This window comes from Triticum urartu, chromosome 2 (genome assembly GCF_003073215.2).
Source record: "Triticum urartu cultivar G1812 chromosome 2, Tu2.1, whole genome shotgun sequence".
NCBI classification, from domain to species: domain Eukaryota; kingdom Viridiplantae; phylum Streptophyta; class Magnoliopsida; order Poales; family Poaceae; genus Triticum; species Triticum urartu.
In genome coordinates, this window is record NC_053023.1 from 593,612,209 (window position 1) to 593,637,619 (window position 25,411).

A 25,411-nucleotide genomic window follows, 5' to 3' on the forward strand; every position below is an offset into this window, starting at 1 on the left:
GGACAAGGACGAACGTTTGATGACTCTGACGTTATAGGACTTGCTTGAATGGCGTATTTTGGTCCGAACATTGTCCGCCGGATGTACTGGGAGAGTGGGGTTTGGGTTGAAGATGCTCTAAGTAAAGACACGGGCATCACATATGACGACCTATAGATTTATTGGTTTTGCTATTCCTCATGTGGCTGAATATTTTGCATGCGTCAGCCACTTTTTTGGGGCGTGTCAGACCTCACCAGAGAAGAAGAATCCTCTTAGGAGGAAGCAACAGCCCAATGATCTATTTTGTGGGGGAGCAACGGACCCATTATCTATCTTACGGGTGGGGTGCAGGGGATCGCCGGAGTTGTTCATCGCTGGTGCGGTGCTTAGAGGGATGGCCAGGACGATGACTAGTACGGCCGTGGTGGCGATAGCCGCCGGTGGGGTGGAGGCCAACGGCTACGTGATGAAGAAGCTGGAGACTGAAGATGAACAGCGCCAGACCTATTTTCAACTGTTGGACGAAGATCGGACGGTGCAACTTTTTTCAGGGACCGTGTATGGATTATGTACACCCACGGTATGGTAGGGTGTGTACTTGCTTGGATCGTGGCGGGTGTTGAGAAATGTTGTCGAAGCTGGGCGTGCTGTGTGAGGCCTTCGCAGTTGTACCCTTGCAGATTTAACACCACTTGAAAAGTAAGCAAACGTACACGAACACAATAAACCAAAGAGGGCTCGAGAAGTCCACGGCAAGCATCGGCAGACGTCCTGCCGTGTCCTGTCCTAGACTTCTACAGCTAGCTAGAGCAGTCAAATAAAAAACACTTGCCCTAGAGAACCCTGCCATCACCCACGTACAGTCGTACACACTGACGCGCACATTTGCTACACTGCACGGTACATATACGTACACACGCCACGGCAACACACGACATGGGACATGCACAGTCATGTGCATCACACACACACGTATGTACGTACGCGGACGCATGCATAGCGCGCTTCGTACGTTACGTTAGCTAGCTACGAAACCCCTAGCTTTGCTAGCTAGGCGAGCTACAAACAAACCTCTAGCTTAGCCTCACTGGAACTCGGCGAACAGGCCGTCCGCCGGCGGGTACAGCGAGAACCCGCCGTGGAACAGGCCCAGCTCCTCGGCCGCCATGTCCAGGAACACCTGGTACTCCTCCGCCGTCACGGCCGTCGTCACGTTGGACGCTGCCGACGAGTCGTCCCCGGGCGGGGGCAACGGTGCCGCTGCTGGCTGCGCCGACCCTTCGCGCGGCGCCGAGCCCGCCGACTTGCGGCGGAATGTGTCCCCGACCTCGGAGTTCCAGAGCCGCAGGAAGACGTCGGACGGCGCGTCGGCCCCGTGCTCGCCCCCGGCCGCGGCGGTGGAGGAGGACGAGGAGGCGGTCACGCTGGTGGTCGCGGCGGAGGTGGAGAGCATGGAGAGGCGCGCCTCGGCCTCGAGGCGGGCTGTCTCCCACTGGGCCGTGTGACGCGCGGCGAGGCAGCCGGCGCCGACAGACGCACCCGGGCTGGCCAGGGCGGGGTGCTGCTCGCCGACGAGCGCCGCCTGGCGGAGCTGCTTCTTGAGGTTGGTGTTCCAGTAGTTCTTGATCTCGTTGTCCGTCCGGCCGGGCAGCTGCGCCGCGATCATGGACCACCTGGTTGAGAAGAGAAGATCGAGCACCACGATAGAACGGCGTCAGAGCGTCGGCTTTGGATGCACATGGTCAGCGAGACGCAGATGGCTTAATAAATGGCATCGTTCGTCGATCATTCAATGAGCATCCTCATTCAGTACGTGCAAAGATACGCACGTACGTACGTACGTACTATACTGTAGTAGCACGAAATGTGTTAATGGTAGTAGGAGTAGGAGGAGCACTGACTTGTTGCCGACGATGGCGTGGAGCTGGAGGATGGACTTGTGCTCCTCGGCGGTGAAGGGCCCGCGCTTGATGTCCGGCCGGAGGTAGTTCGTCCACCGCAGCCGGCAGCTCTTGCCGCACCGGTTCAGCCCTGCAAGCACGCGCCTCAGCAAAATCGCCCAAGGAAATCATGCCTTCGCTTCGCTACACGATTTCAAAGGAGGGAGAAAACTAAGAGCGATGCATGCATGGGGATGGCTGTTGGCCGGCACGTACCGGCGAGCTTGGGGAGCATGCGCCAGTTGCCGGGGGCGTTGGCCTGGACGTAGTCGACGAGGAGCTTGTCCTCCTCCGGCGTCCAGGGCCCTTTCTTCAGCCCCTGCCTGCTCTCGCAGCAGGGCGTCCTCCCCATGGCGCCGGCGCACCACCAGCACCGACGAAATGTACACGCTCACCGCCGACCAGATCCTCGACGTATCCACCACCGGAGTAGGTGAAGTGGCAGGCAGCGGAGAGTGAGCCTGGGCGGTCAGACAGGGAGAGCAGCAAGACGGGACGTGGGCAATCAATGCGGGGGCGGATTTATAGGCCGAGGGGGGGGGGGGGGGCCGGTCATAAATGCCCCGGATTTCACCTGCTGTGCGAATCAACGGAGTGTGTGGTGGGGGGGGCGGGGGGGGCGACGGGAGGGGCGTCGATAATAAGTGGTGGAGCTGACGGGCAGAGGGAGGGCGCCGCATTGAAGACGCATGATGCGCTGCGTTCTTTCTTGCAAGTACACGCACGAGAGGGCCAGGGGGAATTCAATGCCTTGGGTAGGGGACGACCCGTTGTCTGCTGTTGCACGATGTGCTACAACTGCGCCACTGCAGCAGAGGGCAGTGCAGTGCAGTGCGCGTTCTCAACTGGACGACCTGTGTAGTAGGAGTGGAGTGGAGTGGTAAAAATCAACTCGCGATCTATAGTCATCAGAAAGAAAGAAAGAAAGAAAGAATCAACTCGCGATCACTCCGCTTTGATCGCGAGTGACACGTCTTGCCCAGGAATCAACTCGCGACCTGTAATTTCAGAAATGTGCCGCGCTGACACGTCTTGCCCATGTGTCATATCCTAATGTAGTAAGGTGGGCATGTCAGGCTTGGGTTTCTTGCTCGCGTGGCATCATTCATAGTCGCCCTCCGTTTTTTCAAGATGCTACTAGGTCGATAGAATCAATTTAGCCTGAAAATTGACTTTGGCTCCGTATTTAGTGAAAATAGTTTTTTAAATAAAAAGAAAAAAAATACTAATACCAGGGCAGGAATAGACTAACCAGAAAAAATACTTTTTTTTGACTGACCACATATTTTGGTCAGTCGATTTGCTCATGGGCTACAGCCCGTTATCTATACAGCCCAGCCCTCCCCTCTCTCTTTTGTTTTTCATGTATTTTTGTTTTTATGCGTTTCTCCTTTTTTTTATTAGTTAGTTCTTGTTTCATATAGCAGGTACTTTTGGGATGTTGGGTAAGTGTAAATGTATACACACAAATACTACGCAACCTGTGCGAAAATTACACTATTATATGATCTATAAAGCTAAGTTGTGTACAAGTTTTATTTACTTTCTTTTTAAATTATCCTTCTTCTTAAGATTAATACCAATGGCACCAATTCATTTTTCCTTATAAAAATTGATAATTAACTTATTCTATTTCTTCTTTAAGGTTAGTATGAATTCCAATAATTCATTTCTTCTTACAATTTTTTCTTCAAAAATTCCACAATTATATGCTTATTCTTACATATTTTGAAAAACGCATTTTTTTGTATATTGTCTGCAAAAAATTTCATTATTTGTTTTATTATTTTAATTTTTGTTTTCTTAAAAGGTAATACCAATACAACCAATTCATTCTTCCATAGAAAGCCCCATTATTCTGATTTTGGTTTAGTTTATATTTTATTTTCTTTCTTCTTAAAGGTTAGTACCAATATAAGTAATTCGTTTTTCCATATTTTTATTTTAATTTAGTTTAGTTATTATTTATTTTATTTCTTCTTTAAGGGTAATAGAAATGTAACTAGTTCGTTCCTTCTTAGGAAATTCTTTTTCGTGAAAATTCCACTATCATATTCTTGCATATTTTAAAAAAGCTCACTTTTTTGTTTATTGTGCACAAAAATTGCCATTGTTTGTTTTTTTATAAAAAAATCTTCTTAAAGGATCGTAACAATGCCACTAATTCATTCTTCCTTATAAAACTTCATTAATTCTATTTTCTTGTAGTTTTTATTCCATTTTCTTTGTTCTATAAGGGTAATGTCAAAGCCACTAATTTATTACTCTCTCCTTTCCGGTTTATAGGGCTTACTACCTCTCTCTCAGTTTACAGGGCGTGCGCGTACCCCTAGGTCGTTAATTTGACCAACTTAATACAAGTCATATATTATAAAAAATATACCAATATAAACTTCAGATGCTCTATTTTCAAACCGTATAATTTTTGTGTTATATAATTTATATTAAGGTGATAAAATTGGCAACCTAGGTATACGCATAGGACTTATAAACTGAAACGGAGGTAGTATCTCAAAATTTTAGTTTTTCCATTTTATAAGGCTCAATTTGATTATTCCCCATCACATGTTCAGACTTCAAGGTGCATTAAATCATTGCATGCAAGTATTAAGAGAAAACTGACCAATGCATGCATTGCAATTAATGCATTCGTAAACATAATTTTTTGAGGAAAACAAAAGCATTAATTGGAAGCTTTTGCAAACTACAAAAAATATTCCACCACTCATCATCTATCTTGGTTGGTGAGATTTTTGAATTGAGCCTTATAAACCGGAAAGGAGGGAGTATTTCTTAGAAAACTTCATTATTTGATTTTGATTTAGTTTTATTTCAGTTTCTTTCTTATTTAAGGGTAATACCAATGTCACTAACTCATTCATTCTTAAGAATCCTCCTTTTAAAAGAAAACTACAGTATATGCTTATTTTTGCATATTATATAAAAGCACAATTTCTGTGTAAATTGTGTGCAAATTTTGTCATTATGTTTTTCTTATTTCCTTTTCTTTTGACCTAAAGTGTATTACAAATGCCACTAATTCATTCTTTTCTCGAAACTTCACTAATTTGATATTTTTATTTCATTTATTTCTTCTTAAATTGTAATAACAAAACCACTAATCCATTTTTTCTTAGAAAACTTCATTATTATGTTTTTGATTTAGTTTTTATTTCAGTGTCTTTATTATTTAATGGCAACCAATGCCACTAGTTCATTTCTTCTTAGGAAACTTCTTCTTTTTGTAAAAATCCGACTGTTATTAGTTTATTCTTGCATGTTATAAAATGTGCAATTTATATGTAAATTTTGTTATTTTTTATTTTGTTTTTCTTAAAGGGTAATGCCAAAGCCACTAATTCATTTCTCTTAGAAACTTCATTACTTTGTTATTTATTTATTTATTTATTTTTCTATTTTCTTTTTCCTTAAAGGGTAATAACAATGCCACTAATTCATTCTTCCTTAGAAAACTTTATTTTTTGATTTTGTTTTAGTTTTTCTTTCATTTTCTTTCTTCCATAAGGGTAATGCCAATTTTGCCACTAATTAATGTGTACTTAGGAAAATTCTTTTTTGGAAAAAATTCCACTATTATATGCTTATTCTTGCGTATTACAAAAAAAAGGCAATTTGTGTGTAAATTGTGTACAAATTTTGTCATTATTTGTTTTAGTGTTTTCATTTTCTTTCTGCTTAAACGGTGATACCAATGCCACTAACTCATTCTTCCTTAGAAAACCTCATTACTTTGTTTATGTTGTTGTTTCATTTTATTTTATTTTTTCTTTAAGGGTGCCACTTATTCTTTTCATTTTAGGAAACTTCCTTTTTAGAAATTTATTCTTGCATATTAAAAACAATGCAATTTATGCTTAACTGTGAGCATATTTTTTCATTGTTCATTTCAAATTGTTTCCTAAAGGGTAATACCAATGTCACTAATTGATTCTTGGTTAGAAACTTCATTGTTTTTATTTTTTTTATTTTCTTCATATAAAAACTACATGAATTATAGGCATGCCTACGCCTTTACTCATTATCCTCATGCGAAGATTAAATAAACACCAAGTTCATGTCTTCATATATGTACACATACCTCGTATCGTAATTAAGCTTTAGTGGATCTATCGAGCAAAACTTACACATAAGATATATTTATGAAGTTCAACACTTGTGTGTACTGCTATAACTAGCTAGCTTGTGCTCTCTGGCGAGGCAGGCTAGTACGTACATGTGCCCCTTGGTCAAAGAAAAATAGTGACTGGCAGAAATTCCAAATTCATCATTTCTTAGAAAACTACATTTTTTTTGTTTTTCTTTATTGTTTTTTTGTTCATTTGTTTTTGTTTTTGTCTTTGTCTTACGATGTATCAGATCAGTTTATGTTATGTTTAGACCAAGCCTATATGTCTTGTGGGTTTCTGTTTTGTGGTTGCAAAGGATTGAATGTTGCTCTAAAATAAGTAAATGATCCAAAGAACATGTCATGCAAGTGCACACGTACGTGGGTGCTACTTGATGCATGTTATGGGCTAAGGGACGACTATTTATTTAGCCAAGCAGCGAAATAGTCAAACTCAATGTGACTATGCTGTATGGATGCACTTGCGAGCAGTGGCGGAGCTAGCCGAAAAACTCTGAGAGGGCGAAACACAAATCATCAGTGTCTGAGGGGGTCAAATGCTAAAAATGTTCTAATCTAAGTCTCCTTACAAAAGATTCTTCAGAAATTGGTCAAAGGCTGGGGCAGCGCCCCCCCCCCCCCCCAACATAGCTCTGCCACTGCTCGCGAGGCCTGTACGTGGTTGGATGCAAACACCAAAACACTTTGAATACTACGCATTGGCTATGAAGGGCCGGTCGATTCACAGCCATGCAATATGCTCATACCTGTCGTGTATCGATGGAGAGCAACCATCGCGTCCATCAATTTGATCCAGAAGAGAAAAAACCGACTAACCCCAATTGGTGCAAGTTAATTATGAGAGAAAATCGACTTGCCCAAATTATGTTTTCACACAACTTGTTCCAAGCCAGTCTCGGATAAAAAAAGTGCAAGAGTGACGGATGCAGCTATTCTGAACCCGGGGTCAGATGAGCCAGGGGTGAACAGTAAAATCGTTTTAAATAGAAAATGCTCAGATGAGCCCGGATATGAGCAGTAAAATCATTTTAAATAGTAGAAAACATAAAAAAAATCAAAATCAAAATTACTTGTGGTGCAAGTTGCTCAAGGGTGTGGTGCTTGTGTGAAATTTGGGGAAGTTTGGACATTGAAGGAGCTCGTGGGAAAAAAAGACAATTTTCAGATGTCTGAGAAACTTTTGAAAACAACACTATTTGCATCTGAATTTGTCTCTTTTGCCGCGAGCTCTTCGAATGTCCAAACACCCTTAAATTTTGCATGGACATCACGCGTTGGAGCATCTTAGGCAATCCATTTTCTAGCCACAATTTACTCTTCCCGTACATCCAACCATTGGTTTTGTTATGAGATCCTCTGTTATACCATTAGAAAAAATAATTATGAGACGTTCTTTCAGCTCAACCCCCACACGAGCTACTCATCTAGGGTTTCCCCCTCTCCTGCCAGCGCCGCCACCGATCTGTCTTGTCTCCTACGGCCCTACAATAGAGGTGCGGTGGATCCCAACCCTTGCTGATGGGAGGGCTTCTGGTTCATTTTTCCAGTGTTCTTTTGAGTTTGTTTAGGTCTTCTGTCAGGAAGACAAGACGACGACGATGACTCCCTGAAGTTAGAATAAGATTCTCCTGCCTAGCCCTTGTTCTAACAATGCATCTAGCACCATCGGATGGCGCGTGGAGGTTTGTCTCCGTCGAATTTCACGGAATTCGGTCGACATTTGTTTTCGATGGATCCAATTGGATTCGGTCTTCATTCATCTGTGTTCATATCTCCTCAGGTTGGATTCTTTTGATCTATGTGTTTCTTTATTGGTGACAGTTTGGTGCATTGGTCTTATTGAGCCTTAGCACGACAACTTTCCAACTGTCTACTACAATAGAGTTTGCCCGGCTCCGGTGGAAGAGGGGCAATGACGGTGGCAATGCCGCCGGCTCGCTCCAGTGCTTGTAGTCGTCTCTAGGTGGTCTACGGATCTGGCTGTAATTTTTACTTTTGATGTTCTTTGTATTATTTTGACAGATGATGAATAGATCGGAAGTTCTTGTGGCAAAAAAAATCCAGTGTTATAGCCCAAAGTAAATCATGCAGGGTTCATGTTCTTTACCCCTTTGTCCCAACTGCCCAAACAAGACCTCGACAGTTAAGGAACTCTCTGAACCTACCCAAAGACATCCCTGCAATCGTCTCTGCAGCAGACCATGATGCAGATCAAATGCAACAAACCGAAACACCTCTCGTGAAAGAACGGCACAGTTCCTTTCAACATCCCGTTTGACCTGTCCACCATTTTTCCTTCCTTCTTGAGACAGGAAAGGGCGGGCCGGGGCGGGTCAAACGCAGTGTTCACCGAACAAGAGAGGGAGATGTGTCTCGCACTCTGATGGGAACGAACAGTGACCCCGGATGCGGCTCGGATGGCCGAGCCCGGTTACGTCGCCGCTCCTGGCGATCATGCACAGTCCGCGCCAACGACGCAGGCAACAGCGCCAGTGATGGGCAGGACCGGTGGTTGATGAGAACACGTAAGCCAAGCCTGGCCGGGACGGGAGGAGGAAGGCAAGGCCAGGCCCGACGACACCGGAGGGTGGCCGCCATAAATGAGGGTGGCCGCTGCTGCTCTCGCACTAGTCGGTCCTCTGCCACACGGGCGCGGCCGGCTCGGATTTTGGCGCAGGCTGCGACGAGGGGTGCTCCAAAAAACACACTGGCAAGGGCAGGGCAGAGGTCCTGCGCTGGGACTGGGAGTGTGGGGGCGATCGAGCGTCGCAGAGGCAGACGCGGAGTGCTCATAAATGCGTCTGCGGTGGAGTGGCCAGGACGGCGAGCATTTGGCCGGCGTGAATCGTGATTGAACGGGGCGACGGGCAGGGACGGGATCGGTGGAGGCTTTTGTTTTGGGCTACGAGCCCCGTGATGAGACCCTCCGCGTCTCGTCTCCGTTTTGTCCCGTCGGCATCGGCGGGGCTGGCTCCGTCGTCGTCGGTCGCCGTGCACCGGCTTCGTGACCCGCGAGATCGGCGATGCAGCCCGTCCCGTCCTCGGCGGATGTCACGCGTGGGGTAGTAAATGAACAGGAAGCTCTTGTCTTTTCACCGCAGCTGGAGCCTGGAGGAGCTTGCTCGGGGAACGCTCCACTCGCCGTTTTGTATGGGTTGGGGGCGGAAAGACTGGCGCCGTTTGGGTGCATGGAATTCAGGTTAAGATTGAACCTCTTTCGGGGGGGGGGAGAGAGAGAGTACCAGATCGCAAGCATGACGGGGCGCTTCCGTGCGCAGATGTTTTCTCTTAATCAGAGTAGTGTTTGCCAGTTAGCAAAACCGAGCACTTAAATAACGTGTTTAAGCCTAAGGTTGATGGCAGCATGGCCCGGACGATAGAGCTACGACAACAGAAACACGAACGTGACTTGATCAAATCATGTATATCTCTCTAAGTACAAATGAAAAGAACTAATCAATCGATTAGTTTGCCGTCGCAGGCAGGCCTGCTAGGAACACGTTTTAGACTGCTTCCTCGTTGCTCACTTGGGAACTAGTGAAGAACAGTTCCTTCATACACACATGCTCCCCGACACAACAAATACAAATGCTCTTCGATCCTCCTTTTCTCCAATCGCTATATATAAGAGCCTCCTCCAACCCTTCGAGGCATCACCGTGCAGCAGCAGCAGCACAATCACTAGCACTTTCCCTAGAGATTAAGCACACCCGATTCAGTGAGAATCAACGCTCGCTCGCATTCAAATGGCGGCAAAGTTCTTCCTCCTTGCCCTTCTGGCTCTGTCGTTTTCCCGTGCCCGTGCCTCGGACCCGAGCCAGCTCCAGGATTTCTGTGTCGCTGACAGGACATCCCAAGGTATGTATAACCACACATGCAACGCATGCGATACTTGTGTGGTGAAACGTTTGTGTTAATTATCGGTGCCAATGCATAGTTGTTAACTCTTTATAATCTTGTATATGTACGTGCAGTTTTTGTCAATGGATTTGCATGCAAGGACCCGAAGACTGCCGTGGTAGAAGACTTTCACTTCTCTGGCCTTCACATGGCCGGGAACGCGAGCAACAAGCAAGGCTCCGCTGTGACGGCGGTTAATGTGGCGCATATTGCTGGGCTCAACACTTTGGGCATCTCCTTGGCTCGGGTTGATTATGTTCAATATGGTCAAAACCCACCCCACATCCACCCCCGTGCATCCGAGATTTTGACGGTGGTGGAAGGCTCGCTCTATGTTGGTTTCGTCACGTCAAACCCCGACAATAAGTTATTCTCAAAAGTTCTTAACAAAGGGGATGTTTTTGTGTTTCCGCAAGGGCTAATTCACTTTCAATACAACTGTGGAACCAAAGAAGCTATAGCCATTGCAGCGCTGAGCAGCAAGAACCCTGGAGTGATCACCATAGCCAATGCGGTGTTTGCATCCAAGCCCTCCATCTCAGATGATATCGTTGCCAAAGCCTTTCAGGTGGACAAGAAGATTGTTGAGCATATCCAAGCTCAATTCTAGACACACATCCGGTGATATGTTTATTTGACTCATTTGTCGTTTGATTAAAGATCATGTTTGTGTGTTTCCTTATAATGTATTTCCATTGTATGATTTATGTTAATCAAGCTTTTGTGGAAGAAAAGCAATTATGTACTCAATTGTCTTAATGATTATCATTTTGCTACTCTCCACTATCTTAAAAATATTATAAAGGGGAGTTTGTGGCCATCCTCGCCACAATGGTGATACTTCCCCTCCTTGATTTTCTTGCCCTAAGCAACCTTGGTTATGTAACATACGTTGAGATTATTTGTCCACCTTTTTCATGAGACAGACTTTTGGATTAATTGGTTGGAGTATGAATTGAATACTACATGCCCTGTCTCCTTTTATCAGGATTACACTAAGGCATGGGCAAAGATTATAGTAGATATTTTGTCAGAATTAAGGAAAAGCAGCGAACATCGAGAATTTGTTTGCTTGGATGGCAGACAAAACTTCATACATAATCAATCAGCCATCTCCCACTTGTCATATTTTGATACTCCCTCTGTAAAGAAGTATTAAGAGTGTTTAGATCACTACTTTAATGATCTAAATGCTCTTATAAAAGTTTACAAAGGGAGTAGATCACAAATGCATCCCGCAAGACATAGTAGCAACGAGTTATGGTACTCTTGCCCAAAAAGAATTGCTGAAATATGATCATTGGAGAAGCATTGGCACATATATATTTCCACAGAACATTGAAGGTTCAACTTAAATTGCCAGTACATCCGCCTCTGCTTGAGAACAAGCGGCCAGAAAACATCGCATGGCACGTTCTCATGTAGAGACTGAAGCAAAGAAAAATCTTGAACCGAACAAACACTCCTTGCACACCAATTCCAATCTAGCAGTTACAAATATGGCACATCAGAATGGATACAAATACAAAATAATCAAAATGTGTGGTCCATACACATACGTCGCGACAGCTTGGCCCAGGTGGAGTGATCCATCTGTGCACGCCAAGGTCACGCAACTCACAGAAATACCAGGGTCAAAATGTCCTGTAGAAAAAGCTAGCCAGCCAATACATTGTCAAAAGAAAAGGAGGTCTTTCAGTTTTAGAGAGAACAGTCTCAGAACAGGCACCTGGTTAGCAACATTAACTATTGTCAGAGTGACGGGAAGTTTTAGCTTAGCCATGATACATCCACACACATGGTCCGCTGGAAATTAGACGAGCTAGCTACACTTTCACCTGTCCCAGAGCGCCCCAAAACAACTTAAGATACACCATAAAGATCACGTAAATGAAACCTGCATCGTAAATAGAAGGCAATCAACTGGAGAACTCGATAAAGTAGAGCAAGCTGTTGCAAACACAAGGCTGAAGTTACGGTACAATCAGTGCCCGGAATCCCGTTGCAACATCAATCGAGATCAGTTGACAAAACAGAATGATAAAACATAAATTATCAGGTATGATAAAACAGAATGATAAATTATCAGGAGTATTCGCACCAATACTGTGGTAAATCAAAGTACAATGGTAAAACATTCTTAATAGGGTAATATTTTATAGTGTCCAAGTGCATGTTGAAACAGTACTCTTAATGCTCCCCCAATAAATTTTGGAAAATTGTGTAACTATGAAGAACGTGATCCTGTGTTTCAGTCCCTATATCTGCTATACGAAGTGGATCGTGATCGCAAAAATATCAACAGCCACAATCCTTATTTTGAAGAGAAAAATGATACTTCCCTCCGTTCACAAATATAATATGTTTTGGATATTTCAATATGGACTACATACGGACTGAAATGAGTGAACAAACACAATAAGACGTGTCTATATACATCCAATTCAGAAAAGAGTTGGAACATCTTATATTTATGAACGGAGGGAGCAGTCCACATGAGGCAGAGAGATGCACTACATGCAATGATGCAAAAGAAATAAAAAATAAGCAAACGTACCTGATGAGCTGCTATTTACACAAGTTGTCTTATAACTTCCAGGGTGGGGCATACAAGATTAATCAGCCAGATAACTATTGGCAGTATATCGTCCGGTCTATCTGAGGAGGTATGGGTTTTATCTCAGTTCCAAGCTCCTGCTCAATCCGATACCTGTGCACAGCAAAAAAAGTCATGGCAGAAAAAAGGGGTGATAGGAAAAAGCTATAGCACTCCTGCAAATAATTGCATACAAGTTAAACCGATCCTCATAGGTGATCAGATTCACAGCCAGGCCAAGGTGGCCAAATCTCCCAGATCTACCAACCTGCAAGTGAAAAATACATTTTTCAATGCAATTTTAAACACAGAAACAAGTCGCCATCTTACCAATTTGCCATCGAAAATCACCATGGTAAAAAAATTGCTAATAGGATATAACATTACACTTCTGAACTCCTGATAGGCAAGATGTATTCATTTTCCGATTTCCATATATCTACTAAAATGAAAATGTCTTTCACATCATCTTAGTAGAGGATTATTCAGCTAACAACTATATGAATCATTAGAACTAGTCATAGCCTGAACACCAAAATATAAATGGCAATTCATTAAATTGCATACCCTGTGGAGATAGGTTTCAGCGGTCTTGGGGAAATCAAAATTGATGACAACATTAACAGCTTGGATATCTATTCCCCTTGTAAAAAGATCTGCAAAGGAAAAATACAAAAGGTTAGAAAAAGGAGACCAAATGACCCATCCAGCTTGATAAAAAAAGTCAAAACTAATAAATCATTAACCAGAATAATGATTAAATAATAATGAAAGAGCAGTGAAACTTCAAGTTTATTCTAAAAGCTAGTAGAATACTATTGATTTGTAAACCACATGCCAATTGTAAGGTCTACTGAATGTAATGTGAATTGACCAAGTCAGATACTAACTACATGTGCTGACTCTCCATGAGAAAAAACATTTCATAAACCTATTATTTCTTCACTGTAGAAACTGCATTGTATTTGGACCACAAGCAAGCAAGTTGTGGATAGCCTAAACTTCAATGCCAGTAAGGCAATAAATAAGGCCTACAGTTTGGAAAGGTATAGAGTACTAAATAAATAAATAAATAAATAAATAAATAGCCACAGAATAATGTCCTTCGGCCAAAAAAGAAAGGCAGCACCTAAGAAGGTAAAAGGTATAGTTCCATGCCTGTACACACAAGGTTCCTGCAGGCACCATTACGGAAATCATGGAATACTCTATTACGATGATCCTGCAGCATTTTAGCATGGATGTAGAAGCAAGAGTAACCAAGCTCTGTGATCTTCTTCGCCAGTAGTTCAACACGATTTACGGAGTTACAGAATATTATAGACTGATTAATTTGCAGCTGTATTGAGATGGAAATTGGAGAAATTAGTTACAGATTGCGACCAGTCACAAAACGTGACTAAAATGTAGGAATCAACTAAAAGATTTCATGGGAAAAACCTTGGAAAAAAGAGTGTTCAGACAATGGACTTTCTGCCTTTCTTCAACAAAGGCGTAGAACTGGGTAATTCCCTTCAGTGTAAGTTCGTCCATAAGATTAATAACATAGGGTTTAGGCAGATATTTGTCCTTGAAAGCCTTGACAGTCACAGGGAATGTTGCAGAGAACATTAGAATCTGTCGACTCGATGGAAGGTATCGAATTAAGTGCTCCACGGAAGGTTGGAACTCAGGAGAAAGAAGCTTGTCTGCCTACAGGAAAAACCAATATTTCTTGTAAGAACACGTTCTTATTAAAGGATAAATCTACAGCTGCACCACCAATTTAAATTAACCTTCTGAAGTTGTTTATTTCACGAATCCATACACCATATATAATAGTACAAAATGAGATTAAATATACTCCCACTGATCATATTTTTTCCATTTTCTATCTATGTGAGCTTTCTAAGAGTGTTTACCCAGGGAACTATAGTCAGGAAGCCTTTGATTATACAACATAAATTGATCTGCCTTTGATCATAAGCCCCACAGGATTTTTTTTATTCAATATAAAAATAACTGGCTAGGCCCCTCTCATTAAAAACAGAGAGGAAGTTACCCTTAAACCCCTCTGGAAATCGCTTAGGCCCTTCACAAACGCTGCTTACCCAGCAAGTCCTCCCCACCAGGAAGCAAGCCCACACAGCGAGCAACTACCACCACTGGCTCTTGTGCGCGCAACCCTCGCCTTCTATCTTGCTCACTCCCTCAAGACAGAACCGCGCACCAGCAAACACCTAGAGGCAGCGATCCGGACTTTCTGCTGTAGAGCATGCCACAAAGATTATGCATGGGCAGGTCACGTCAGCGTACCATGTCAAGTGTCACGAGGGAGTGACAAGACTACGCACCATTGCCTACTCACTAAATACTACAAATCCAAAGAGGCAAACCAGAACTAGACCCGCGGCTCTCCCCTGCGTCAGGCCAGTGCCACATCCCTTTCCCTCGTCGGCTCCATACTACGGCTTCGTGCTGCTTACCTTTGTGCTCAGCTGCTTCTAAAAGTTCATGCTGCCTCCTCCTTCCTTGATTCAACTTTGGTCTTTGACCAATCAATAGAGAAATAGATTCATATAGGTTGGAGCAGATTTAGAGGAAGGGGTGACAGAGACGACCTGGGAGATATCTGGACAGAGCAAACCCTCAAGAGAGCGCACTCACGTCTTTCAGCAGTGCCTGGCAGGGAGCAAAGCTAAAAAGGGGCAAACTGTATCTTCTCATATGCACCTTAAATGGATAACTAAATTGGTCTTTGTAAAAAAAATCTCTAGGGCATGTAGGACAAATCACCAGGTGGACAACCAACTTAAGGGCACGATCAAATGCAGACCAAGTTAGGGTATATTATCAAAGGCCAACCCAACTTCAGGACATATTGTTTACGTCGATTCTCTCCGCGTAAAAAGGAAATTTCTTAAGCCAGTTAGTCTGGAATGGAGAAGTGATAATCTATCTCTGAAGAACGCATCTGCTGATATACATTCCTATTTCATTTTCCTTCTGTGAAATGCAGTGTTTGGTAAAATAGATAATAAAAGAAGCAGTGGTAGAATGCCATGCCAAAAAGGTTCTTTAGAAAAGGTCTTTGAAAGACAAAGTGTGTATTAATTTAAAACACAAGCAATGCCAACTACAACAAGCCTTCAAATACCTCATCCATAATAAGCATTGAACAGTCCTTCAGAATGCAAATGCCTTTCTTTGTAAGGTCCAAAACACGACCAGGCGTCCCCACAAGTAAATGCACAGGTTGATAAAGACGGACAATATCATCCTTTAGGCTTGTTCCTCCAGTAGTGACCATGACTTGAATCTTCAAGTGTTTCCCAAGTTCCTTGCAGACTTGTGATGTTTGTAAAGCCAATTCCCTCGTGGGGACCAAAATAACAACTGAATATAAGAAACAAATGGTAAGGGTGATATGATCATTTTGAATATGCTTATGTTTGATCGTTGCATAATTTGAGGAACTCCATGTACGTAATTTCACGAATTCCATGTGCAAAATAACAGTTACTAGTCCAGAAGAAACCTTGAATAGCATTTTTGTCTTGATCAATCTTCTCTAGCGCAGGTATACAAAATGCAGCAGTCTTGCCTGTTCCATTTTTTGCTCTTGCGAGAATGTCGCTGCCGGTTAATGCAATAGGAATGCTTTCTTCTTGGATAGGAGACGGTTTTTCAAATCCTTTCTCATATATGCCCATAAGAAGTTCACGCTTCAGAAAATAGTCTTCAAATTCATTTCCTTTAGTTGCAGTGACATCCTGTGTGGATAAAAAGAAGACACTAACTTAGCAGGAGAATGAGAACATAAGCAACAATAATAATGCTACAAGATAAGCTAAACTTGACATTTAACTCGTCCAACCAGGTATTTCGGAAAGAAGGTAGAGGAGTCTTGACAAGTTGAACACTCTAAAAGAGAACTTATTTTGCTACATGGATTGTGCTGTTGTGTGACTATTGAGGGCAAACCATATGATGAACTCAAATGCCGCATGATAGATTCAAATCTACAGCAAGATTTAGCAAATAATAACTATTAAATATGATGATTTTCCTTTGTGTTGAATCACTGTAGAACATAAAGTGGAACAGGGTAGCCTCCCAAGAATGATCAAGTAGGAGTGTACGACTGGCTTGTTCTCCAAACCAAGAACACTATCAGCATCATATGCCTTTTCCTTCCACGAGCAATACCGAATAGTAATCTTCTAATACTGATATCTGACTGCAATGTGCCTGGACGTTAAAATTTATTATTGGAACCTACAACCTAGTTCTATTTCTAACTTATGACAACCAGAACATTAAAAGAAAACATGTAAAGCAAGACAATGGCTCATGCAAAAATATAACATTGCATGCCAAATCTTTATAAGAATGGGAGCAGCACTTGACAAGAAAAAAGAAAATATTAGCATAAAAAATACCTCGGTCTGGTAGCGTGTATCTGGAGGTGGAAGCTTCAATTGGGCCTTCCAGTCTTGCGGACTGCAAAAGTAGAACTTAATCCCTTACTAGCTACTACCAATATCTAGGATATATCATCTACGTTGGAAGAACAGTTCAACAGTGGTTCTTTTCTACTTAGGGGAACCATATTTGTGGACAACTATGTGAGGAACCTCCTGAAAATTTACATCCAGGATATTCACTTCAACAGGCCACTTTATATTTCCAACCACCAAATCACAAAATGCCACATCCGACTATTGTTTGGATGTGATGCAGGAAAAGAATGCAGGACTGTAGACACAAAGAGAAGAAAACATGAGATAGGACCTCATGTTTGGTTTCCTTCAAAATTCCTATGGAATGCCTCATTCCAGAAGAATTTCAAAGGAGTGTAGGATTGCAATTCCTGTTCCAAATGGTACCAAAGGAATTTTTCCTATATATAGAAATGATATCCTCTAAAATTCCAACATTTTCCCTCTGTTCCAAACAGGGACTTAGCATCGATCGAAGAAACTAATTAGACACATCAATCATCCGTGTGGCCGTCATCATGAACCACAAAATAGCCATTAATTCGCCCAATGCAGTAGCCCTACCACATATTCAGTACACAACATCCACAGCTACACATAGCCTCCAAAACATGCTCACGAGCACGTCCTGTTAGTTGCTCAGCACTTATCTGAAAACAGTCAATTAACACTGAACTACTCCAAGAGAATCCCAGAAGATGCCATGCTTGGCCCCACGGATTAATACAGAATGCCCAGGGGCAAGCGTCGTGTGTAACACTGTACACATAATTCATGCTTGGAGACTGTAATCACCTTATCCAGCAGCACTAGTCCACTAAAAACACAGAAACACTCACAGCCTTACAACCAAAAGTACACGAGTTTCACCCATGCTGCACTTTCAGGCTATCTAAACCCCGGGTCCTAACCAGTACTAGTACACAACTATTCCAAGTCAACGAATCAAATCAATACATGAGCATTTTGAACCAATACCAAGCAATAGGCAAAGCCTTTCCGCGCCTCTCTTACCTCAAATCGGCGTCATCGGCGGCAGCCGGCGCGTGGTGCTCGCTGGCGCCCGCGGCGGCCTCGCTAGCGGTCTGATTCCGCCGAAGCCACTGCTGATGCTGAAGCTGCTGGTTGTGGTGCTGCGAGCGCTGCGACTGCCGCTCCATGTGCTGCTGCTGGTGCCCCTGCGCCTGCTGCTGCTGCTGCGGCGGCTGCTGCTGATGCTGATGCTGCTGCGTCGGCGGCGGGCCACGGCCGTGGTAGTTAGGATTCCCGCCGCGGCCGTTGCCGACGCCGGGAGGGTACCTCGCCCGCTGATCCATCGCTTCAAGGAGCCCCGGACCTTCTCCGGAATCGAGCCAAAAATGGTTGGGCAGAGCGAAGACCCTTCGCTCGTCGGATAGATCCGGCCGGAATGCTATGATTTGGAGCGACGACTCGAGGGGCGTTGGTCGGTAGAATTGGGGAATTTGCGGGGGGCGATTTCCAAACTTTGTCCCTCCGTTCTGGCGAGGCGAGGGAGAGGGTGGGACAGGGTAGGATGACGGCGAATTGGGATTGGTGGGGAGCTAAAATTACGAGACTGACCTTGACAGTGCCCGGCCATTTTACACGTTTTTTGTTGTTGGCATTTTCCTTATATTTACACGTTTTCCGTTGACATTTTTGTTATTTTTACACGTTTCCCTTGCTTCTTTAGTTCTTTCATCACATGGCTTTGATTTTTACCTTTTCTGTATTTAGTGCTGGTACTACATTGCAGGCTAAAATTCTCGGAACAGGGGGGAAGAAATGTTGATTATGGTCCATCGGAAATAGAAATAGGGTCGCATCGATGTTCAAAAAAATATTTTAAGCAAAAGGGTTTGCACCTGATTTCCATTAATAGAAATCATAAAGAGTTTCTCTACTAACTAAGGCCTCCATTGGTTTACATGGATTTGTAAGAATGCTAAAGGATAGGAATCTTATTCCTTCACATTTCAAAGAAAAGAAAAACTTAGCATAGACCCAATGAAAGATAATTAAATCCTGAATCAAACGACATCCCTTTCTCTATAGGATCTGAGATGCATATTACCTCGCTTCTTATGGTTTTTTATTCACATGATATTCCTATCGTATAAATCAAATGAGGCCTTTTTGAATTAAGGGGAAAACCGAAAGATAAATAACAACTAACAAAATAAACTATGTGTTAGTGGGAAAGTAATAACCGAGCGCTTTTACTTCCCGGCAACGGAGCCAGAAAAGCTTCATGACTTGCGAGGGGCACAGGGCTATGCAATTCACGGTAGGTAGAGTATGTTGATTCCATAGGGAGTGGTGTTGCACAGGTAACTACCAACCCCGCAGCTACGTCGTCACTTACATGGCTACGTTCACACCTAGAGCGTTATCTGGAAATAGTCTATTCGTTAGTTGCTAGCAGAAACAATAATAGTTTTGACTAAACAACTATGTGGAGGTAAAAATATAAATAAAACAACAGATAGAATAAAGAAGCGTCGCTTGAGTAATAAGAGCGTTCTCGAGGTGTTAGTAGTCATCACTACCCGTACGTTCTACAAATACTAAGCGACTTTGCATGTTTCTCTTTGTGGGCGGAGCCGGTACAAATATGTGCATACACGCGGCAGCCGTGTATCACATACGCCACCACCCTTCTTCCCCACTCTGATTATCAAACAGTGATTAAGGGGAAAAGGGTCCCCGTGGCCGCAACCAAAGTGGTCTCCATTTTACCCCCTGCTGCAACAATCTGGAACGAAGGGAGATAGGACCTATCACACCACCCACCTCCGCAACCAGCCGGATCGCCAACAGTAGTAACCTTCCGTCCAAAATTGGCATATGTTGGATGGTCGACTTCACCCAACACCAAGAAGACTATTAACATAAACATGCAAAGAGGTTGTCATATCGCGCAAGACAATCGGTACTATCACAAACTAGAGTTCATCTTATTCCCTCAAGAACTAATTAAATTAATCAAACATGGCGATGGAGTACATAGAGATGAGGGATGAGTTACAAGCCAACACGAAGTTGGAGATGGAGAGAGACATGGTGTGGTGATGAAGAGGGCGTTGGCCCTCCGGCCGACGCCGACGTGGAGACGCCTCCTCTCTTCCTTCTTCCCTTGCTTGGCCCTTCTCTCTTTGGTGGAGTTACTGCAATGGAGGTGTGGTGGCTGTAGATGAGACTTGTGGATGATGGAGATGGATGATGCGGCGGCTAGGGTTGGAGGTCTTCATATAGGAGTCCTCCTTGGGTGTCCTCCGATGATCTAGCCTCCTCCCTTTCATCTAAGGGCTTAAGAGGATCCAAATGAAGGAAATATGCTCTAGAGGCAATAATAAAATTGTTATTTATATTTCCTTATATCATGATAAATGTTTATTATTCATGCTAGAACTGTATTAACTTGAAACTTAGTACATGTGTGAATACATGGACAGACAGAGTGTCACTAGTATGCCTCTACTTGACTAGATCATTAATCAAAGATGGTTAAGTTTTCTAACCATAGACATGCATTGGTCATTTGATGAACGGGATCACATCATTAAAGAATGATGTGATTAACTTGATCCATCCGTTAGCTTAGCACTATGTGTTGGGGAATGCAGTATTTCAAAAAAAATCCTACGATCACGCAAGATCTATCTAGGAGAAGCATAGCAATGAGCGGGGAGAGTGTGTCCACGTACCCTCGTAGACCGAAAGCGGAAGCGTTTAGTAACGTGGTTGATGTAGTCGAACGTCTTCGCGATCCAACCGATCCAAGTACCAAACGCACGCACCTCCGCGATCTGCACACGTTTAGCTCGGTGACGTCCCTCGAACTCTTGATCCAGTTGAGGCCGAGGGAGAGTTTCGTCAGCTAAACCATGTCCGATCATCACGTGAGATGGAGTAGTTTTCAATGGTGAACATCACTATGTTGATCATATCTTATATATGATTCACGCTCGACCTTTCGGTCTCAGTGTTCCGAGGCTATATCTGCATATGCTAGGCTCGTCAAGTTTAACCAGAGTATTCAGATCATCACGTGAACGTAGAGCTTATCACACCTGATCATCACATGGTGTCTCGGCACGACGAACTGTCGCAACGGTGCATACTCAGGGAGAACACTTATACCTTGAAATTTAGTGAAGGATCATCTTATAATGCTACCGTTGTACTAAGCAAAATAAGATGCATAAAAGATAAACATCATATGCAATCAAAACATGTCACATGATATGGCCATTATCATCTTGTGCCTTTGATCTCCATCTCCAAAGTATTGTCATGATCTCCATCATCACCGGCATGACACCATGATCTCCATCATCTTGATCTCTATCAACGTGTCGTCACATGGTCGTCTCACCAGCTATTGCTTTTGCAACTGTTGCTATCGCATAGCGATAAAGTAAAGCATTTTTATGGCGCTTGCATCTTTATGCAATAAAGAGACAACCATAAGGCTCCTGCCAGTTGCTGATAACTTTAACAAAACATGATTATCTCATACAACAAATTATGTTATATCATGTCTTGACCATATCACATCACAACATGCCCTGTAAAAACAAGTTAGACGTCCTTTACTTTGTTGTTGCAAGTTTTACGTGGCTGCTACGGGCTTCTAGCAAGAACCGTTCTTACCTACGCATCAAAACCACAATGATTTTTCGTCAAGTGTGCTGTTTTAACCTTCAACAAGGACCGGGTGTAGTCACACTCGATTCAACTAAAGCTGGAGAAACGGACACCCACTAGCCACCTGTGTGCGAAGCACGGCGGTAGAACCAGTCTCATGAACGCGATCATGTAATGTCGGTTTGGGCTGCTTCATCCAACAATACCGCTGAATCAAAGTATGACATGCTGGTAAGCAGTATGACTATTATCGCCCTCAACTCTTTGTGTTCTACTCGTGCATATAACATCTACGCATAGACCTAGCTTGGATGCCACTATTGGGCAACATAGTATTTCAAAAAAAATTCCTACGATCACGCAAGATCTATCTATGAGAAGCATAGAAAAGAGCGGGCAGAGTGTATCCACGTACCCTCATAGAACAAAAGTGGAAGCGTTTAGTAACGTGGTCGATGTAGTCGAACGTCTTCGCGATCCAACCGATCCAAGTACTGAACGCACGACACCTCCGCGATCTGCACACGTTCAGCTCGGTGACGTCCCTCGAACTGTTGATCCAGTTGAGATTGAGGGGGAGTTTCGTTAGCACGATGGCGTGGTTACAGCGATGATGAAGTTATTGATGCAGGGCTTCGCCTAAACACTACGACAATATGACCGAGGTGGGAAACTATGGAGGGGGGCACCGCACACGGCTAAGACAAATCTTGGAGTGCCTTTGGGGTGGTCCCTGCCCACGTACATAAAGGAGGGGGGAAGAGGAGGCCGGCCTAGGAGGGGCGCGCCTATAGGGGGAATCCAACTAGGATTCCCGATCCTAGTTGGAGCCCCCTTCCTTTTCCAAGAGGGGAGAGAGGGAAGGAGTAGCAGAGGGAGAAGGAAAGAGAGGGGGCGCCGCCCCCTCCCTAGTTCAATTCGGACTTGCCATGGGGGGGCGCGCAGCCACCCCTTGAGGCCCTTCTCTCCTTTCCTGTATGGCCCATTAAGGCCCACTACTTCCCCCGGTGAATTCCCGCAATTCTCCGGTACTCCGAAAAATACCCGAATCACTCGGAACCTTTCCGATGTCTGAATATAGCCTTCCAATATATCGATCTTTACGTCTCGACCATTTGGAGACTCCTAGTCATGTCCGTGATCTCATCCGGGACTCCAAACAACCTTCGGTACATCAAATCACATAACTCATAAAACAAATCATCATCGAACGTTAAGCGTGCGGACCCAACGGGTTCGAGAACTATGTAGACATGACCGAGACACATCTCCGGTCAATAACCAATAGCGGAACCTGGATGCTCATTGATGCCTACTACACAACCTTCTTATTGTAGACGTTGTTGGGCCTTCAAGTGCAGAGGTTTGTAGGACAGTAGCAAATTTCCCTCAAGTGGATGACCTAAGGTTTACCAATCCATGGGAGGCGTAGGATGAAGATGGTCTCTCTCAAACAACCCTGCAACCAAATAGCAAAGAGTCTCTTGTGTCCCCAACACACCCAATACAATGGTAAATTGTATAGGTGCACTAGTTCGGCGAAGAGATGGTGATACAAGTGCAATATGGATGGTACGCAGATATAGGTTTTTGTAATATGAAAATATAAAGACAGCAAGGTAACTAATGATAAAAGTGAGCAAAAACGGTATTGCAATGCGTTGAAACAAGGCCTAGGGTTCATACTTTCACTAGTGCAAGTTCTCTCAACAAGGATAACATAATTGGATCATATAACTATCCCTCAACATGCAACAAAGAGTCACACCAAAGTTACTAATAGCGGAGAACAAACAAAGAGATTATTGTAGGGTACGAAACCACCTCAAAGTTGCCCTTTCTGATCAATCTATTCAAGAGTCTGTAGTAAAATAACACGAAGCTATTCTTTCTGTTCAATCTATCCTAGAGTTCGTACTAGAATAACACCTTAAGACACAAATCAACCAAAACCCCAATGTCACCTAGATACTCCAATGTCACCTCAAGTATCCGTGGGTATGATTATACGATATGCATCACACAATCTCAGATTCATCTATTCTACCAACACAAAGAACTTCACAGAGTGCCCCAAAGTTTCTACCGGAGAGTCAAGACGAAAACGTGTGCCAACCCCTATGCATAAGTTCACGAGGTTATGGAACCCGCAAGCTGATCACCAAAACATACATCAAATAGATCACGTGAATATCCCATTGTCACCACAAATAAGCACATGCAAGACATACATCAAATGTTCTCAAATCCTTAAAGACTCAATCCGATAAGATAACTTCAAAGGGAAAACTCAATCCATTACAAGAGAGTAGGGGGGAGAAACATCATAAGATCCAACTATAATAGCAAAGCTCGTGATACATTAAGATCGTGCCAAATCAAGAACGCGGGAGAGAGAGAGAGATCAAACACATAGCTACTGGTACATACCCTCAGCCCTGAGGGTGAACTACTCCCTCCTCGTCATGGAGAGCTCTGGGATGATGAAGATGGCCATTGGAGAGGGATTCCCCCCTCTGGCAGGGTGCCGGAACGGGTCTAGATTGGTTTTCAGTGGCTACAAAGGCTTGCAGCGGCGGAACTCCCGATCTAGGTTATTTTCTGGAGGTTTCTATATTTATAGGAATTTTTGGCGTCAGGAACAAGTCAGGGGGTCCCCGAGTTGTCCACGAGATAGGGCGGCGCGCCCGGGGGGTAGGGCGCGCCCCCACCCTCGTGGACGGCCCGGGACTCTTCTATCCCAACTCTTTTACTCCGGGGGCTTCTTTTGGTCCAAAAAAAATCATCTAAAATTGGCACGTCAATTGGACTCTGTTTAGTATTCCTTTTCTGTAAAACTCAAAAACAAGAAAAAAACAGAAACTGGCACTGGGCTCTAGGTTAATAGGTTAGTCCCAAAAATCATATAAAATAGCATATAAATGCATATAAAACATCCTAGATGGATAATATAATAGCATTGAACAATCAAAAATTATAGATACGTTGGAGACGTATCAAGCATCCCAAGCTTAATTCCTGCTCGTCCTTGAGTAGGTAAATGATAAAAACAGAATTTTTGATGTGGAATGCTACCTAACATAATTTTCATTGTAATTCCCTTTATTGCAGCATGAATGTTTAGATTCAAAAGATTCTAGACAAAAGTTTAATATTGACATAAAAATAATAATACTTCAAGCATGCTAACCAAGCAATTATGTCTTATCAAAATAACATAGCCAAAGAAAGCTTATCCCTACAAAATCATATAGTTTGGCCATGCTTCATTTTCGTCACACAAAATGCTCCCATCATGCACAACCCCGATGACAAGACAAACAATTGTTTCATACTTAGCCTTTTCAATCTCTTTCAACTTTCACGCAATATATGAGCGTGAGCCATGGACATAGCACTATGGGTGGAATAGAATATGATGATGGAGGTTGTGTGAGAAGACAAAAAAAGGTCTCACACTGACGCGACTAATCAACGGGCTATGAAGATGCCCATCAATTGATGTTAATGCAAGGAGTAGGGATTGCCATGCAACGGATGCACTAGAGCTATGAAAGCTCAACAAAATAAACTAAGTGGGTCCAACTTGCTTGCTCACGAAGACCTAGGGCATTTTGAGGAAGCCCATCATTGGAATATACAAGCCAAGTTCTATAATGAAAAATTCCCACTAGTATATGAAAGTGACAAAATAAGAGACTCTCTATCATGAAGA

At 43.5% G+C, this 25,411-nt stretch overlaps 3 protein-coding genes across 8 annotated transcripts; 1 reads left to right on the forward strand and 2 right to left on the reverse strand.

The window, feature by feature from the left end:
- Nucleotides 1-666: 666 nt before the first annotated feature.
- On the reverse strand, nt 667-2,411 carry LOC125533726 (transcription factor MYB17-like). Its single transcript, XM_048697089.1, has 3 exons — nt 2,139-2,411; nt 1,884-2,013; nt 667-1,655 (listed from the first exon to the last, which is right to left on the reverse strand). The coding sequence occupies exons 1-3, from the start codon at nt 2,272-2,274 to the stop codon at nt 1,067-1,069; spliced, it is 855 nt and encodes a 284-aa protein (XP_048553046.1). The 5' UTR covers nt 2,275-2,411; the 3' UTR covers nt 667-1,066.
- A 7,352-nt stretch (nt 2,412-9,763) lies between these two features.
- Nucleotides 9,764-11,163, forward strand: LOC125539027 (putative germin-like protein 2-1). 2 transcript variants are annotated; one of them, XM_048702388.1, is made up of 3 exons: nt 9,764-9,927; nt 10,044-10,271; nt 10,383-11,163. In XM_048702388.1, exons 1-3 carry the CDS (start codon nt 9,816-9,818, stop codon nt 10,577-10,579), a joined length of 537 nt encoding a protein of 178 aa, XP_048558345.1. In that variant the 5' UTR covers nt 9,764-9,815; the 3' UTR covers nt 10,580-11,163. The 2 variants fall into 2 exon arrangements, with proteins under 2 accessions (XP_048558345.1, XP_048558344.1); XM_048702387.1 differs by having other exon boundaries at nt 10,044-11,163.
- Nucleotides 11,164-11,294: 131 nt separating this feature from the next.
- LOC125539025 (DEAD-box ATP-dependent RNA helicase 6) lies at nt 11,295-18,571 on the reverse strand. Of its 5 annotated transcripts, XM_048702384.1 has the most exons (12): nt 18,061-18,568; nt 16,987-17,047; nt 16,083-16,317; nt 15,702-15,940; nt 14,006-14,257; nt 13,724-13,904; nt 13,133-13,221; nt 12,760-12,833; nt 12,527-12,679; nt 11,699-11,866; nt 11,529-11,625; nt 11,416-11,453 (listed from the first exon to the last, which is right to left on the reverse strand). In XM_048702384.1, the coding sequence occupies exons 1-9, from the start codon at nt 18,360-18,362 to the stop codon at nt 12,601-12,603; spliced, it is 1,512 nt and encodes a 503-aa protein (XP_048558341.1). In that variant the 5' UTR covers nt 18,363-18,568; the 3' UTR covers nt 11,416-11,453; nt 11,529-11,625; nt 11,699-11,866; nt 12,527-12,600. The 5 variants fall into 5 exon arrangements, with proteins under 5 accessions (XP_048558339.1, XP_048558341.1, XP_048558340.1 ...); XM_048702382.1 differs by having other exon boundaries at nt 11,295-11,453; nt 11,529-11,866; XM_048702383.1 differs by having other exon boundaries at nt 11,416-11,625.
- Between the last annotated feature and the right edge of the window lie 6,840 nt (nt 18,572-25,411).

Coding starts and splice junctions, on each gene's coding strand:
- LOC125533726 (XM_048697089.1), bottom strand. CDS start 2,274: ATGGGGAGGACGCCCTGCTGCGAGAGCAGGCAGGGGCTGAAGAAAGGG. Junction 2,014..2,138: donor CATGCTCCCCAAGCTCGCCG/GTACGTGCCGGC, acceptor GCGTGCTTGCAG/GGCTGAACCGGTGCGGCAAG. Junction 1,656..1,883: donor CACGCCATCGTCGGCAACAA/GTCAGTGCTCCT, acceptor CTTCTCAACCAG/GTGGTCCATGATCGCGGCGC.
- LOC125539027 (XM_048702387.1), top strand. CDS start 9,816: ATGGCGGCAAAGTTCTTCCTCCTTGCCCTTCTGGCTCTGTCGTTTTCC. Junction 9,928..10,043: donor CGCTGACAGGACATCCCAAG/GTATGTATAACC, acceptor ATGTACGTGCAG/TTTTTGTCAATGGATTTGCA.
- LOC125539025 (XM_048702382.1), bottom strand. CDS start 18,362: ATGGATCAGCGGGCGAGGTACCCTCCCGGCGTCGGCAACGGCCGCGGC. Junction 17,048..18,060: donor GCCGATGACGCCGATTTGAG/GTAAGAGAGGCG, acceptor CTACTTTTGCAG/TCCGCAAGACTGGAAGGCCC. Junction 15,941..16,082: donor AGACAAAAATGCTATTCAAG/GTTTCTTCTGGA, acceptor TCTTATATTCAG/TTGTTATTTTGGTCCCCACG.